This window comes from Rhododendron vialii, chromosome 7a, assembly GCF_030253575.1.
Source record: "Rhododendron vialii isolate Sample 1 chromosome 7a, ASM3025357v1".
In the NCBI taxonomy this organism is placed as follows: Eukaryota; Viridiplantae; Streptophyta; class Magnoliopsida; order Ericales; family Ericaceae; genus Rhododendron; species Rhododendron vialii.
The window spans coordinates 35,576,000-35,594,223 of NC_080563.1; the positions used below are offsets into that span (position 1 = coordinate 35,576,000).

At 37.2% G+C, this 18,224-nt stretch overlaps 1 protein-coding gene and 1 pseudogene across 1 annotated transcript; both read right to left on the minus strand.

Moving 5' to 3' along the window:
* Nucleotides 1-4,490: 4,490 nt before the first annotated feature.
* Nucleotides 4,491-8,532, minus strand: LOC131332139 (MDIS1-interacting receptor like kinase 2-like). Its single transcript, XM_058366219.1, has 2 exons — nt 5,705-8,532; nt 4,491-5,298 (listed from the first exon to the last, which is right to left on the minus strand). The coding sequence occupies exons 1-2, from the start codon at nt 8,514-8,516 to the stop codon at nt 4,997-4,999; spliced, it is 3,114 nt and encodes a 1,037-aa protein (XP_058222202.1). The 5' UTR covers nt 8,517-8,532; the 3' UTR covers nt 4,491-4,996.
* Nucleotides 8,533-13,311: 4,779 nt separating this feature from the next.
* Nucleotides 13,312-15,024, minus strand: LOC131332955 (MDIS1-interacting receptor like kinase 2-like; annotated as a pseudogene).
* Between the last annotated feature and the right edge of the window lie 3,200 nt (nt 15,025-18,224).

Below are 18,224 nucleotides of genomic sequence, written 5' to 3' on the forward strand. Positions count from 1 at the left end.
CTCCTGTACGCGAATACAAGAACGAGGTGAGGAGGGTGCGTGTCTAAAAGTTAGATCTTAATCTTCTTGCGTGACGGGCACGATATACGTGACCATATATCAAATCCATCACAGAAACAACCGGGATGGTGCCAATGAGCAGGGACGGATTTAGGCGGGGGCACGCACGTGCCCCCACTCCACTGCATACCCCGCTCGAGATTAAAATAATTTGTTATATTTTTGTATATTTTGGTGTAATTATAAAAGTGTGCTAATATATAAACATGCATACTTGCATATATTTCAAAAATAAACTTATAGAATTAGTTTTATGCTTAAATTTTACATATGGTGCATTTATATTTGTTGTTTTGCGAGCTATTTATCTATTTGGAGCGATTCTTTCTTAATTTTCTTTATTTTTAACCGTCTGGGTGAAATATATTAAAATAAAATTATTAACAAAACTAGCTCGATCATTCTAAAACTTGTCGATGTTCATTTAAAACTAACTTGAAAAATTTTGTTAAAGATTTTTGTATTCATTTTTACCTAATTTAACTAAAAACACGCGTTATAAACTTTTGTAGCTAGTAATGCATTGTCATACTTTTGTACGATCTTACTATGGTTGAAAAAAAAAGTAAACTTTTGTCATGATGATTAACAAGGTGCCCCTATTAGTCTGCATTCTTTGATCCATCCTTGCCAATGAGGCAGCTTTGATATATTTTACAATTTGCGCAACAAGTCAGTTTGTTTGCCGTTCTAAATGAATTGAATTCCTCCTGCACGTTTCCTTTAACGATTACTGTCATGCTATCAGTTGAACATTTTTATGTCTGAATTCAAGCTCCACAACAAGAAGATTCTTGCGCTTTACTTAAAAAAGTTCCATTACCATCGGCAAAGCTTTCAAAGGGAGTTTCTATTTTCTGCACTTTATGATTTCAGTCAGAGCGTATCGTATAGTCACTGTATTTTGTTATGTTGGTGCGAATTCGTCGAAGCCGATGAAAGAGGATAAACATGGAGTGGAGTGGAGAGATGCTTCTAGTCGCGTTACAGTGTTGCTGTCCTTAAGACGATATTCGCCTCCACCAATTCAAGAGAATCTGATGTGCACCGGGTTACAGCGAAACCGTCTCCAAGATAAAATGAAGCCCAGTCTTAAACTGTTATCTATCTAACTGCGTTATGCGCTAACGAAGAAAGACCCAAATACCTTTGGATTCGCGAGCCCGCCAATAAAAAAGTATGGGAGAAAATTCTAGAGAGAAACAACAATCAGAATTGTTCTGATTATCTCTCTCCCAATTGGTTAATTATGTTGCAAAATGCATTCTTTACATATTTCCTAAACACTTTACAGATTCAATAATACATTCTCATGATAATCTAAATAGTCAAAATGTAAAAACTGAAAAAATGGAACTCCCTAACGCCCCGCATTATTGTAGGATCCACACAGTTCGCCTTGGTCCGAGGCCTGTGGGATGCCAAAGGAAGATAAAAGAGATGCTTAATTTTCAAAACTATCACCTAGTATCACTTAACGCGATCATCTTCAAAACGAATCAGTTTGACCACCTCAACTGCGCAAGGATATCACTATCACAAAAAATTATTCCAATCAAGTGGTGGCCCAGCCCCCTTATCTACTACTCATTGTGGTGAAACCAAGGCAAAGTGTGTGGATCTCACTATAATGTGTGGTGGATAAGGAATCTGGGCCACCACGTGACAGTGTTTCAGGGACACCAAATAATTAATTACTCACAAGTCACAACCAACAGCACTATCCCATGAACCTCTCCGGATACGCGTTGCAGCCATGAGGCCTCTCTCTCTCTCACACACACAAACACATCACCCTACCCGAGAAATTTTTTGGTGCCGGGTGGGTATATCCCAAGTGGTACCCACTCAGCACATCCGGACCGTCCAATACATTTTTGGACGGCTCGGATTGAAACACTTTCTCCTCTCATCCAACAATTTCTCTCACATTTTTCTCTCTCCAAATCCAAGCCATCAAAAAACGCAATGGGTGATTCGGATGCGCCGAGCGGGCACCACATGGTACCCACCCAGCACTGAAAATTTTTCCCACCCTACCCTGTATTAACAACAAGGTTCGTTGGGACAATGATGCCGTTTTATCTCTCTTTACCAGATCTAAATTGAGGCTATTGTTTTGGATTATTGTGTTGGGTACTTGGGTCGCTCATCATCACTGGAAGCGGGTTTAGTCTATGCGTATGGGTCTGGTGGTTGATATTAGTACAGTTGAAATTTGAAACCATCTAAATATCTAATCCGATATGGATTTGGTATCCAATTCCAAGGTACTTTGATGTTCACTTTAGTTTCCCACATTCTAATTCTGAATTGCGTACATGACTTGGTTGTTTTTCATCTAATCTGAAATGGGTTCTCGATGATTTTCATTGGATTTCTAGTTCATTCTCAGGATTTTTAGAAAAATAGACCGTAAATTAACACATACTCCCTCCGTCCTTTTTTTTGTGTCCAGTATTCCATTTTGGGCTGTCCCTTAATAAGTGTCCATTTTGTAAAGTTAGGGGGGTAAAAGTTGGTGTATTGTCTATTTTGTCCCTAAAAGTATATTTTATTTTGAAAAGTTAGTAAGTAAAAGTGTAATGATGATGGGCAAGTAGGGAAAGTGGAGGAAAAAGTTGATGTAAAAGGTGTAATGATGATGTCTTTTTAATAAGTTGGAGTTACGAAGCATGACACTTAAAAAGGGACGGAGGGAGTACAAGCGTTCTTTCGGGGACATCCGATAAAATTGTAATAGGGAGAAACACATATATTCCAGCAAGACTCTGTACTAGCAGAAGGAAAAAATTGGATTTTTAAGAAGGGTAAATTACATTCAACCTCCCTAAGGTTTCTTACTATATCACTGACCTCTCCGATTTTATCTGAATTTACTTTAGCATTCTATGATTCACTTTTCCAGTTCGGTTTCCCCCTACTGTTAGTTCAACAATTAAATTTGTGTTTATTCTCATTTTACCCTTGTTTTTGTATGTTTGAAGTATTACACTACTAATACACCAGTTATAGTAAACAGAATTAACTCAACTAACCGATTAGAATTGCTTAAGATTCTATAGTTTACCGATAGTTGATTATAAAAAATTAAGAATGAAACTTATACTTTTGGAATTTGAATAAAAAATCAACTGCTTTAGAAATTGTTCTTACATTTTTCATTGTTAGTCAAAATTTATAACGTTCCGATCCATCTCAACAAGAGGAACCTAGAACTGTATAATAAAAAGACATGAATCAAAAAAACAAAAAATTGAAAAACAAAAAAGATTCAAATAGATGCTTTTTAAGCATTTCGCGCTCTTGAGTTTGAGCTAACTGGAAGATGTTAAATCTTTAATAGAACCTCTTCTTCTTTTTTATCGGTTGAAGTTTTTTAGTATAACTTTTTGGTAAAAAATATACCTTTTCAATTCATGTTGATGAGAAAATTTCAAAGAGAAATATTTTACATCATTTAGAAAACGTCAACAAGAGACAAAACAACACAAATGAAAGGGCCATTTTTTTTCCTTTTTTGAACTATGTAAAAAATCTGTCTACATTTCGTTATTTATCAACACCTTATTGTTGAGACAAACTGAAAAAGGTAAAAAAAAAAAATATTTGTGAGAAGGAAAAAAAAATGCTAAGATGAAAATAAGTTCCAAAAGAATTAGTAACTTTTTTGAATGTTTATATCACATGAACTAATTAAGTGGATAAGGATTAGGTCAATATTAGACTAGCTTTTTTAATTTGTCTTTCCTAAAGTATTGGTTCAAATTTTTTTTTTTATTCCTCTTGACAAGAGAAATAAAAAACGTAAAAATAGATGGAGCAATTATGGAAAGATATAAAAAAGATAACAAATGAGTCAAAATTCAACTTAATTTGTCTTTTATGAATTTTTTAAGTTTGCGTACAATGTTTAAAATTTTGATATTTCCATTGTCAAGATGAATAAGAAAAGTAGAATACGTCGAAATTTTTTTGTAAATGCAAAACAATTTTATAGTGGAACATATGATTATTTGACCTTAGAGATATGAATTTTCATATTAAGCACGGTCAAAAACAGCATTTACGATTTTTCATTAACGGCGTCATCCTGAAAAGAGTGATAGGGGAGGTCAGTGCAATTTTAAATAAAGCAAGGGGGATTAGTGAAATTATCAGAAACCTTAGGAGAGGTGATTGTAATTTGCCCTTCTAAAAATTATAGGATTGTTCACTGACACCACTTGTCCTCTTACTCCTTTTAGCGATTTGTATATGAAATCAGGATCTGTTTACAATACTTTGGAATCACACAAGAAAAGAGTCCTTATAAATGGAATTGCAGTTTAGATACGATTGTGGATCTAGGGAAGAGATAACTATTGGCTTTATCGAGTGGGATCTCTGATGGGTACTTGTGTGCTGATCAATTTGTGTGTTGATCAATTCTGGTCGATTACGTGAACTATTTTCTTGGTATTATGATTCTTCAAGGGCTACACAAATTAACTAGGCTTTAGAGAGGGTTTAGACAGAGAAGTTGGGTGTTGTCAAATTGGACTTAAGAGATACTAATTTTGATACATAACGTATTAACAAAACGGGGAAATGACTCAGAATATTACTGTCATTTGCTCCCATAGCAGAACTCCATATCATGTCTTCCTGTCTCTTTTGTCTTACTTAAGAGTGAAACAATGAAAACCATTCCAAGTTTTGTTGAATACGCAATGTTGCAACGTTGTTATTTGAGGACTCGCAATACTGAGAGTACAAACCAATAGTATCGACTGATAATACAAAACAACGAAACAAAGTAAAAGAAGTTCTGAAGGATCTCTATTCAGTGGGCTGTGCTAAACAGATCACTAGGTTTATTTGATATTTGTATTTCATAAATATATACTCACTGGGAAGGTGGCTTTGTCTCATCTTTGTATGAGTCTTCGTGGCTCTAAGGGATTGCTCTGGTAGATAACAGTTGAGAAATGATGTGCATGGTTGGTCTAGATTGTGGATTGGAATGCAAGCATGCAATTGCCAACTTGATCACGTACATCACTACCTCCTCAACTTCAGGAGACGGAGGTGAAAGGCGTTGGTCCAATACATCTCTCAGCTCTACATTTGCAATAGCCGGTGTTGAGAGAGAGGAAACGAAATCGCCTGGATGCTTTCCCTTGATCACTTCTAGTGCTAACACTCCAAAGCTAAACACGTCACACTTCTCAGTTACCTTCATTGTGTAGGCAAGCTCTGCGGAAGGACATAGATAGATCAATAAGAGTTTGTAACACCACTTTCAATAACCCTAAGTAATTGAACTTCAGTTATAATTGGCCAGGGGTGCGCATTGTTATAAGCGGCTAATATGGTTCATGCAGGAGTATACAAATTGTATGACCTGGTGTCTGTGCAACATGAAGGTATATAAAAGAGGAATTGAGGGGATGCAAGTCAGGCAAAATAGGGAATCCGACTTTCGAATTGAATTTGAGAAATAAAAAGATATAGGGTGTGAACTGTGAAGTATTGTATCATGGGAATTATGATGCATAATGACTTTTTATTGGGTTGGCTATTACGGCAATGATGTATATTTGCTTTACGAAATTCGTTTCCATTTTTATCTAGAAGAACACATATATAAAGCAGTTGTTACCTGGTGCAACATATCCGTATGTGCCTGCAAGTGCACTCCAATTGGAGGAATCCAATTTTAGAAGTTTAGCCGTGCCAAAGTCGGAAACGTGAGCCTCATACTCCTCATCAATCAAAACATTGTTGCTCGATATGTCACGGTGAACAATTGGTGGTGTGCAATCGTGGTGCATGTAGGACAAAGCATTTGCCAATCCCTTGATAATATTTACCCTCTTCAGCCAATCCAATTGTTGAGCTTCTTTATCATTACTGAAAATTGAAGCCAAACTTCCCCTTTCGAGGTACTCATAAACAAGAAAAGAGTTCTGGGCATGCGAATAGAATCCAAAAAGCTTCACTATGTTGCGATGCCTGATTTCAGTTAGTGCCCTTACCTCGTTCAAGAAACCTCGACGATCATCCTTCTCAGACAAAGGATGAAGCTTCTTAACAGCCACTGTATTGTCTGATGGAAGTTTTGCTTTGTAGACAGCTCCATATCCTCCTTTTCCAATGCAATACATGGCATCGAAATTGTTCGTGGCTTTTAGGATGTCATTGTACATTGCTCTTCCGTCGTAGATTGATATGGAGAAGAGATCTTCATTGTTGGAGGGATCTTCTACTAGTGACTTTCTCTTTCTTCGACCAGAAACGATTAGAAATCCAACGAATGCACCTCCAAGTAAAAGCGCTCCACCAAGAGGAAGCACAATTACAAGAACAAGAGTCCGGTGGTCCGTTTGATATTTGCATGGCTGCAATCCTATGAGATTTCCACATTTGCATGGCTGCAATCCTGTGACATTTCCACACAAGCCTTTGTTCCCTTGGAGGCCATCTATAGAAGCATTCATGAAGGCTTCGCTCATGGGAATGGGACCCTCCAACTCATTGAAGGATATGTCAACGTGCAGCAACCATTTCATGTCTTGGAAAACTCTAGGAATTAAGCCAGATAAATGATTGTGGGAGAGGTTTAGCCACTCCAAACTCATCAAACCTGTGATCTCCGATGGTATCTCCCCCATAAGTGAATTTCGACTCAGATCCACTTTAGATAGGGGAGATATCTTTCCCAATTGACGTGGGATTTCTTGGCTAAAATTGTTGTTGCTCAAGTTCAAGTAATTCAGTTTGATGCAATTATTTAGATTTCCCGCTGCTATTGACCCACTTAACCTGTTTATGGACAGGTCAAGCTTTTCCAGTTCAGTTAGTGATCCGATTTTTTTTGGTATACCACCAGAAAGCTGGTTGTCATTCAGATACAATTCTAATAGAGAACTCAACTTCCCTAATTCCTTTGGAATCTCTCCGGTCAAATGATTCGACGCGAGATCAAGCCTGCGTAGTTGAGCTGAATCTCCCAACTCCGGTGGTATGCTGCCTGTGATATTGTTTCCTGCCATCCGTAGGGTTTGCAATTTCGGGCACTTGCTCCAGTTTTCAGAGATTTCGCCATAGAATTTGTTGCGACTTAAATCCAAGAAGTCGAGATCTGGGTAGACCCCAAAATCTTCCGATATGCTTCCCGTGAGTTGGTTTCCTTCAAGACGAACTCTGAATAGGCTTGAGCAGTCTCTCAAGCTTTTAGGTATCCGACCCGTTAGCTGGTTGGTGTCTACAGTGAAATTTTGAAGCTTCCCTCCTTCGCAAATATTCGGGAGATTGCCGGAAAATTGATTTCCGTCCATTTCCAGCACGATCAAGTTTTTCAAATTTTGAAATTCTTGAGGAATAGGACCAGAAAGGTTGTTTGCACGCAAGAACAAGTATGTTAAATTGAACAAGTTTCCAAACGAAGCGGGAATGGAACCGCTTAGTTGGTTATCGCTCATTTCCAAATCGACGATAGACTTCAGGTTTCCTAATTCTTGAGGAATCAAACCGGAAAGTTGATTCTTGTATAGATGGAGGAGAGAGAGGGAGGTCAGATCACCTAAGGACGGTGGGATTGAGCCACCAAGATTGTTGCTATGGAGGAGTAGGATGACTAATCCTTTCAACTTTCCTATTTCTTTAGGAATGGAACCAGTAAGTGTGTTGTTGGACAGGTTCAACTCAGTCAGCCGATTCAAGTTTCCAAAAGTGGAAGGAATGGGACCAGTTAGTCGATTACTATCCATGTAAACCAACTCAAGATTGGTGAGATTTCCTATTTCTTCAGGGATGGAGCCAAAAAGTTGATTGTCGTACAGATATAGAGAAACCAAGTTGCCCAAATTGCCTAATGAAGAAGGAATAGGACCACTAAGATGATTGGTGTACAAAGCAAGCTCGGAAAGAGACCTCAACTGGCCTATTTCTTGAGGAATTGAGCCATTCAATCGATTTTCTACCAAATGGAGTGTTTCAAGATTTGTTAAGTGACCGATTTCAGGTGGAATATTTCCAGAAAACAAATTAATTGACAAATCAAGGTATACAAGCGGGAGTGAGCTGATTTGAGGTGGGATGGGACCAGAGAGTTCATTCATGCTTAAATCAACATAAGCAAGATTCAGGAACGATGAGAATGAAAAGGTTTCGAGAGTACCATTTATGCCTGAATTCGTGAGGTTCAACCGAGTGACGCTTCCTTCAGCATTGCAAGAAACCCCAAACCAGCGGCATGGGCTACCGGCACTTGAAATGGAGCCATTTTTGGGATTAAGTTCCCATGTGGGTAGCACTACTGGCACAGAATTGTTGGCACTCTGAAGGGTTTCTTTCCATTTGAGGAGTGCAGTAGCCTCTTCAACAGAAGCAGAGGCTATATCCGGCGAGGAAAAAAGTATAACAAAAAGGAGTAAAGAAAAAGAGCAGAACTGTTTCTGCAAAAGCCCCATGTTTTGTATTTTCTTTCCCTTTGGTGTTTATTTGTTGAAGATCAAGTCCTGTAATTTATATGCACATCTTGGTAAGTGCCCCCTTGTGTACGTAAAAACTTTGAAATTTAGAAGTCCGAAGGACTTTACTTGAGGTCAAGGTCGTTGTCTTATTACTGGAAAAGATTGGTCTTTCCGTAATACTTTTGAATGGTATTTAGCAAGATTTTCAGCTACATGAATGTTGATGGAAGGAAATAGCTAAGTGGAAGTATTGACCCGACATGCATACGCATTCAACCTTCCGATGTGAAACAGAGTGATACATTCATACTGCGGCTTCCGCAGAGAGAGAGTTGATCGGGCAATACTCTATGGATAGATTTTTCGTAATGATCTGAATTCCCTTCCTTATGGTTTTATGATCCATATGTTGAGTGGTTAAATAGAGGAGACATCACGTGGGCTCGGATACGAATATCTAAGGGCGTGTCTAAAAGTTAGATGGACTGATGATGGAGAATTGCTTTTCTCATACAAAATATGAAGTTTGTTGAAACTGTTTGTGGATCTCACTTGGGTTAGTTAGGAAAGAAGGTGAACTCTTACTCAGAGCATCTCCCAACCATTCTCCATTTTAGAAAGATTCAAAATTTTGTGGTTCTTGTAAACTCTCAGTTTGGAGAGAGTCTTCAAATGTACCATAGGTCTCCAAAGTTAGAGTCTCAAATCCAACTTTCTATTTTGCAGAATCAAAATGGAGCATGATTAGAGTGCATCTATTTTCTATTTTGAAACTTGATAGGTGCTATCAACTCTTTTGGGGTCAGTCCATAGAGAGTTTTGCTCTGGTTGTAATTGGACCTCCACAAGTGGGCGGTGAGATTGGTTTTCCATAATTAATCGAGGTACGCGCAAGCTGGTCCGGACATTTGAGTTAACAAAAAAAAAAGACACTATTAGTGCTTGACTTGGACTCTGGAGTGTATAGTGGTGCAGTGGTCAAATCTGCCTTCTAAATCAGCCAGTGCTGCATCTTCTTGTTACGTTTTTGACCCGATATACAAGGCCCACCATAATTCTACCCCAAACACTTTTTTACCAAATTTCTATAGGGAAGTGAGTGATGTTTCTAGCAGAGAAACTACTGGGATGGTGCTGTATGAGGTTCCCTTTGACTGATTACTTTGAACGTGCATTGAATGTAAACTAAACCAACTTACTCGGGTTTAATTCGTGTTTGACTCGGTGTATGTATGTGTGTGTATATATATATATAAGCTCACTTTCCGTAAGGACCACCTTAACTTAATAAAATGCGGACCTCCCTTTCCTGATAGAATTTCGATGATCCGAACCGCTCAATGTGTTCAGAACGTGATTTTATGAATACCCCATAAAAATGGCAAAAAAACGACCTGAAAGGGCTTCATCCGAGCAGTTTTTGTTTGTTTTTTATCGAACGGTTCAAACAAAAATTGATTGGATGAAGCCCTTCCCGATTATTTTTTTTTGCCGATTTCTCGCAAGTACCCTTAAAATCACGTTCTAAACACATTGAGCGGCTTGGATCATTGAAATTCAAACAGAAATTGGGAGAAATGGGGAGATCCTTATTTGAACTAAAATAAGGACCTCCTCATTTGAAAATGATATATATACATATCAGGCTAGAACACATCTTAAACCCGGTTAATGTTCTCCACTCAGTTCGTGATCAGCTCGACTAAAGTCTGGGATCGGAACGAATGGCAGAAATATTTTTTAAGGGAAAATGACGGCCAAGGATATGTTTTGATAATTAATATCCGCCAAGGATATTTTCAGCATTAACAAATGTTCTTAGCATGTCGTTGACAGATATTACTTATCAAAACACGTCCTGGGCCGTCATTTTTCCATTTTTTAAAGCTTGTTAACCTGTCATATCAAAATGGAAAAATTCACTGCTTGACTCGACTGAAATTGTTTACCGTTTTAAATCAATCAAACCCCTCCTGTACGTTTAGGTGAACGAATTATCTTGTTCTCTTTGTAGGTTTTTATGTCTGAATTCAAGGTCCACAACCACCAAATCTTGGTGCTTTTACTTGAAGTTCCATTACCATACGTCAAGTTTTCCATGGGTGCTTCTACTTTGGGCGCTTTCATTTTTTTGGTATCGGTATCGGATAGTCTCTATAGTTTTAGTATGAGGTGTGAACCGGGGAATAATATGCACTCGCATTGTGATGACGTACTTACTGTCTCGCTGGTTTTTGTAAAATGTCATCTTACTCAATTGCCAACAAGTTACACTAATACAACATTTCAGTAGCCAACAAGTTACACTAATACAACATTTCAGTATTCCACACACCAATGTGGACAACATATCGCGTGACATTGTTAATTGATATAAGATTATTTACCTAGACATCCCTCTACGTTTATCCGTTTTTCACGGTCACCCATTCTATGAATTTTCGCTACGGCGAGACCCCCTCATTAAAGTTTATTTTTACCCTAGACCCCTTCTGTTAGCCTTCCATCTAGAACCGTTAGTTTTTTCACCCAAAAGTGGTAAAATGTTTCAAAATTGCCCCCTACTTTTATTTTTGCCCCAATTTGGTAGAGACCACCACCCACGCCACCCTTCCCTCATTGTAACCACCACACTGCCGGCCACCACCCGCGCCGGCGGAGAAGTGGGAATAGGGAAGGGATGGAGGGCTTCGGACGTGGGATTTTATGGATAGGGTTTGGGAGGGAGAGGAGAGTGGTGGTTTTGAGGAGGGGAAGATGAAGAGAGTGGCTTCCATGGTGAAGGATGAGAGAGAGGGGTTTTCCGATTGTGGAGAGAGAGAGAGAGAGAGAGAGAGAGAGAGAGAGAGAGAGAGAGAGAGAGAGAGAGAGAGAGAGAGAGAGAGAGAGAGAGGTGGATTCGGTGGCGCTCGGCGGCATGATGGTGGTCGTGAAGCGAGAGTTTGGGATTTGGGGCAAAATTTTGGAGAGGTGTGTGGAATGAGCTGCTATATTGGGAATATATACCTAAGGGCAAAATAGTCTTTTCATTCTTTTTATCCAACGGTGTTAGGTCCTTCAAATGGAAACTTTAATGAGGGGGTCTCGCCGTAGCGAAAATTTGTAGAGGGGATGACCGTGAAAAATGGATAAACGTGGAGGGATGTCTAAGTAAATAACCCTTGTTTGATTTGCTATTGAATTGCATGTTTCTGAGAAAAAGTGTTTCATAACATAACTCTTGTTATAATCAGGAACAGAAGCAGAAGTTGAAAGTTGGGTCGGGGAATTGTGACATACTGTATGAAAGATGATACCATAAATTTTGGGGATACAAATAATAAAAATGTACCGAAAGATTGTTATACATATATATAGTATCGATTAGTATATACATATTGTGCATTCGTGTGATCTATATTAGAAGGAAAAAACAATATTACAAAAATAAAACTATTTTGCTAATAATAATAGCACAAGTTTTCGCAGAAGTCTTGGTTTGGCGGGTGATTGATTGTTCAAAATCTAATCGGGTGGGCGAACGTGTATGATTTTAAATTTTTGAGAAGAAAACTACTATAGTTCTAGTAAAAATTTGAAACGTCAGTAGGGCATTCGCCCGGGTTGATCCGCCCTCCCGTCTGTTCTTGCTTATGATGCCCTGCTGCAAATTTTGGACTCTGTTGGGCTTTTTCAATGGGCGTTTCCCAAACATTTGTTTGATGCTAATTGTGACTCAGAATAGTCTTCTGCCCATGGCCCATATTGTGGCATCCCCATTGGAATGTTTTGATACTTTTTTGAGCATACAAACGTCTGAAAAAATATAGGAAACTCGTATTCTGATTTGCTAATGTAACTAGCTCAATTATTCTCTGCGTAGAGAAAATACTTGGAAGAGTTTCTACGACTTGTACTAACAGTAGCCTTTTACTGCAAAGTTTAGTTGAAAAATCCTAGATCGCCTAGGCTTATAAATATTTGCTATATATGTTTTAATCTCAATCAACGATTCACCATGCGATAAACAAGATCAATCTCACAAACGGAAAGCAAACAAATAACGAACACTAAGACATACGTGGAAAACCCTAAACGGAAAAAAACCACGGGAAGGAATTAAACACTATAAAACATTGTGCGGTTACAAGTAATCTTACCCTACGATTCTGAATCCTCACAAATCGCCCTAAGACTTACTTGCCGAATCCACGTTCACCACACCCAGTGCTTGACCACCGCTGCCTTGAATCCACAAGCCTTCTGTTTGCCTCCTGAAATCCACCGAAGGACTTTGCTTAGAGATTAACTGAGTTGATGTTGTAAACCTCTTGAAGTTGTATTGAACGCTCAAAGATCCATCGATCTTCTTTTTACTCCAAGATTCAAAGATATAAACCCCCTTTCCAATATTCCATTCGTTTGCACAAATGAGATGAAGTTGCTGTATATTTTCGTCCGTCACTAATCCTCACGAATTTGTCTATATATATAGGCCGCTATATTATTCCTTATAATCAGCTTGTATATTGCATGAAGTTGCCATATACCGAAACGAGATTTTCCTGATTTCTCTTTCCTTTCGAACTTGCTAAATGATAAAGCCCTTGATTGTCTTGATCTTCCTTGATTTTCTTCCACCTAAAAATGCACTCCCTCAATTACATAATATTGATTTCCTTCCACTTTCTAAACAGACACTCTAGAAATAAAAATAAATAAAATACAACTCGATAAATGGGGATACAAATAAATATGTGTTTTTGTCTTGGAATTTGCCAACATAAAGAGACCGTGGCCTGTGGTCCTAACATTAGTGTTCCAGATTGAATAGTTGCCCTAACGTTACCGAGAAGAACGACTCGGCCAGTAGGTGCTTCTGAGTCGATAGCTCTTTGGAAACTTGGTTCATGGATGGCCGAGATTGCGGAGTAGGGCGCAAGCATTCGAATGCAATTCTCATGGCGGAAACTACTTGTTGCGCAACTTGATCCGTTGGAGCCAAGAGACGTTGGTCCACGACATCCTTCAACAATATGTGATCGGCAGAGTTTGGTGACGACGACGATAGAAATGAGATGAAGGCACCCGGGTGACTTCCCAAGATAACCTCCAATGTTACCACTCCAAACTATAAACGTCGCATTTCTCGTTCACTTCCATTGTGTAAGCAAGCCCTGTCAAGAAAAGAAAAGAAAAGTAAAGACACAAATAAAGTAAACTACTAAAATTGCTCGTTCTTCCTTGCATCAATGTTCAAATCACACTTTCCTACATGGGAGTATCACTTATCATTCAAGTTCTGTAACAACATATATACCTTGAATCATATTTATCACCCACAAAAGTATTTGAACAAAAGCATTCCATCACTTACGTGTCTTTATAATCAATGAATTATCCTTCCTCACACAAAAAATAAGATTTCCCTAATTTTTAATTAGAGCCTACTATTTTGTTTTAACACCCCTAACTTGTTTTGCGAGTGTACAGAGAGTGTCTGGAACATTTTTTATAGTGTCCCCATAAAAAAAGATGTGAAAAAATAGGACACTTCCAATTTGAGTGTCGGACACTTGTCCGAAGAGTATCAGTGTCTGGCAAGTGTCTGATGCTGATACTTGACTTCCAAGAAGTGTACGTGCTACATAGGATTGTAGAGTTGACCTAACGGAACCTCCAAATCCAACAAGCACCTAATATGCAAACCACAAATAGGCTTAGAAATTTGGATAAAAATAAACAATCTTAATAGAAGTTTACCTGGTGCAGTATATCCAAATGTCCCAGCAAATGAGGTCCAGTTAGAGGAATCAGGCTTCAAAAGCCTAGCCGTGCCAAAGTCCGAGACGTGAGCCTCATACTCTAAATCCAACAAAATGTTTTTGCTCGATACATCTCGATGAACCAAAGGTGGCGAGCAGTCGTGGTGCATGTATGATAAAGCATTCGCCACACCTTTAACCACATTTACCCTCTCAATCCATCTGAATCCTACTGCCCGTTCGTTGTTGCTTAGTATCGCTCCCAAGCTTCCCTGCTCCAAGAACTCGTAAACCAAGAACGAGTATCGTGTGTGGAAGCAGTACCTGTAAAGCTTCACAATGTTTCGGTGTCTTACTTGAGCCAACGCACAAATCTCAGCCGCGAAACATCTCAAGTCGGTTGCTGCTTCAGCTTCACTATCTTGCGACGAGTGAAGTTTCTTCACAGCAACAACTTGGCCGTTTGGCAGCTCAGCCTTGTAAACGCGCCCTGTTGCTCCCTCTCCAACATAGTATTTCAAGTTGAACTCTTCCGTCGATTCGATTATGTTTTCATACAACATTTTGCCGTCGTAGCTCCAGATAGCAAACAAATTGTCCTCCTCCTCCTCTTCTCGCCATGGTCTGTTTTCTCCTCTCCCTTCGGTTCCCTCGTTCCTTACTCTTCCTCGACGAAGAATAAGAATTTCAAATAGAACACAAAGAACACTTAAAAAAGGAGTTATTATGCTTAGAATCAGGGAGGAAGCTATAGTACACATGGTATACCGTATGTCTAAATTATGACAATTTGTAATTTTCATTATGCCGATTTTTAGTTTTTTAATGCATATTTATGATTCTAGTTACGACTTGTACATTAAAATTTACCTGTTGAACCTCATTAGCAGGTTACGCATAATTAAAAAATATTGTTATTACGTAACCATAATTATTCGTACCAGAATCCATAATACTTGTACCCTAACCAAATATATGTGTACAATATAAAAAATTAAATAACGTTACCCACAAATGTTATAACAACACCATAAATTGGCATTATCTTACCACAATGAATCGTACCAAATTTTTTTTGACTCGTATGATATTCCGTAACAAAATCAAAATATGTCGTACCAGAATCAACAATTGTTATACTCAAGCGAAAAATATTTGTAAAATGCCACAAATTTTATAAAATAACCACAATTATTATGACAACACATAAAATTGTCATTTTCTTAACACAAGGTGTCATATCAAAAGAAAACATATTTAAATACCACAAATTATATAACAAACCATAATTATTATGACTACCATAAATTGACGTTTTCTTACCACAATGTGTCGTACCAAAGGAAATTAATTAAAATATTTCGTAATAACACATGTCTAAAATACCACAAATTCAATAATATAACCAAATTTTTTATGACAACACCATAAATTGACGTTTTCATACCCACAACGTGTCGTATAAAAAAATTCAATTAGAGTGTTCAATTAACGATAGTTATAATCAACAAAATATCATACCACAAATTCACTAATATAACCAAAGTTGTTATGACAACACCATAAATTAACATTTTCATACCCACAACGTGTCGTATAAAAAAAATTCAATTGAAATGCTCAGTTAACGATAGTTATTATTAGCAAAATACCATACCGCAAATTTAACAATATAACTAAATTTGTTATGACAACATCATAAATTGACGTTTTCATATCCACAACGTGTCATATAAAAAAATTCAATTAGAATGTTCAATTAACGATAGTTATAATCAACAAAATATCATACCACAAATTCAGTAATATAACCAAATTTGTTATGACAACACCATAAATTGGCGTTTTCATACCCACAACGTGTCGTATAAAAAAAATTCAATCGGAATGTTCAGTAAACGATAGTTACAATTGGCAAAATACAATACCACTAATTATTTTCAATTCCCGCCACATTATTTCATTAAATTTTAAAATTTTCACCATATTATCTTAATTTTTGATTCCCTCCATACTATTTTTTCAAATTCTTATTTGTCCCTACACAATACCTCAATAATTTAAACTAAAAATGAAGTTTTCGCACAAAATTTTCATCCAATAAATTCACCAAAAAGTAAGTACTATACCCAAATTTTTTAATACAACTACAATTTCCTCTCAAAATATTGTCTAAATCAAATTCTTTCTCTACAAAATTTAATTCAAAAAATCAAAATGCCTTCGTGGAAAAATGAGAGGTCACAAAAAAATAATTATCCTACTGTCTCAAATGCATACACTTTTGACACTAAAATGGAATACAAAAAAATAAGTGTGAATATCAAAAAATAGAGTGTGAAAATTACTCCCCTTTTTGTAATTGGTGAAATTAATTATATTAATACCCAATCTTATTAATATTCAGGGCGGTGCACTTGACAATTGCACTATATATTTGACACATGGATCGGTGTCAAACCTTCACCCTATGCATACCAATCAAAATTTAATGGTGGTCCTTGGAACTAGGTCGTGGAAGTAAAATCTAAATAATTTTGTAAATATATTGTCATTGTACTTTCTTTCAAAAAAAATTATTATAGTTGACATATTGATTTACACCAATGACATAGGCTATAATATGATCTACAAGTGTAGAACCAGCACTAGGACGGAGGCATTTGAAGTCTCTGTCTTCTCAAATTTTTAGCCTGAAAATAAAGTCCATACATACAAGAAAATATTATATAATTAATAGCCTTTAGAATTACAAATCCTCAATTGCGTACCATAGTGATAAAGTGTTGGAGTTTGGACATTTATCTAAAAGATCTGGGGTTCATGTCTTACACCATTCGTTCCTATTTTTTTTAAAAAGAATGTTATTATTTTTTAGGATAAATTACATAGTTAGTCCTTAAAGTTTCATACTTCAACAAATCTCGTCGTTCAATTTCAATACAACATTAAAATATAATAATGCACCATCTGAGCCCCACGTAAGGTGTTTATTTTATTTTATTTTTTATTTTATCAAAATCGTCTATCTTTTACATAATATTAATTAGGTCATTCGTACCAAGAATGAAGTTGATGGCTTATAGCTAGACACTTAATTGGATGGAAAATATCATTCTATTATTCAATTTGCATGCCGATGATGGAGCTTTCTAAACCTGATTGAGACAAAAATTTACGTATGTGACTTAATCAACAAACATAAAAAATTCAACGGATTTGATCGTCATTATTGTGTCACAGTCGCATGGCTACATTACATTAAACTACAACAGAGGACTAGGTTTCATACCAAATACTATAAATTGACTGTACAGTCTAAATATCGTTAGTGAGTGTATTTTTAAAATGATCGATCAGGACTATTAGGATGTTAAGTTATACAATATTTAATTTGTGATAGTTTAGACATGTATCTTGCTTGGGTATAATAATTATTGATTGTACTACGATATATTTTGGTCTTGTATCTAGTATTTTTTGATCGATTTCTTTTGGTACGACACATTGTGGTAAGAAAGTGTCAATTTTTTGTGTTGTCATAACAATTGTGGTTATGTTATATAATTTGTAATATTTTACACATGAGGGAGAGGGAGAGAAAGTCAAGGAGGAGAGAACAACCTGTTACCTGTTGAGCCCTTTTTTTATTTTATAAATTGATTTAATAAATGGGTGATCCGGATTATTTACTTTAAAATCCAAGGGTTTAAAATCATGATGCGTACGGTACACCCCCTAATAAGGGGGGTGTGTACCATAGGACTACCCTAGAATCAATACTAAGTTGTGCTTCTTGCCATCAACTTTGCTCCTACTCGTCGAAGGGCAAACCTTCAAACCAGGGGAGTTTCCACACAAGTTTTTGTTGTTCGCGAATGCCTCCACTGGAGCCTCGCGAAAGGCTTTCGTGTTAGGAATAGGACCCTCCAACTGATTATAGGACAAATCAGCATACGTC

What these genes read in the sequence shown, in the direction of transcription:
- LOC131332139 (XM_058366219.1), bottom strand. Translation starts at nt 8,516, where the DNA reads ATGGGGCTTTTGCAGAAACAGTTCTGCTCTTTTTCTTTACTCCTTTTT. An exon ending in ATACGGATATGTTGCACCAG is followed by an intron (nt 5,299 to 5,704) that starts GTAACAACTGCT and finishes GTCCTTCCGCAG; the next exon opens with AGCTTGCCTACACAATGAAG.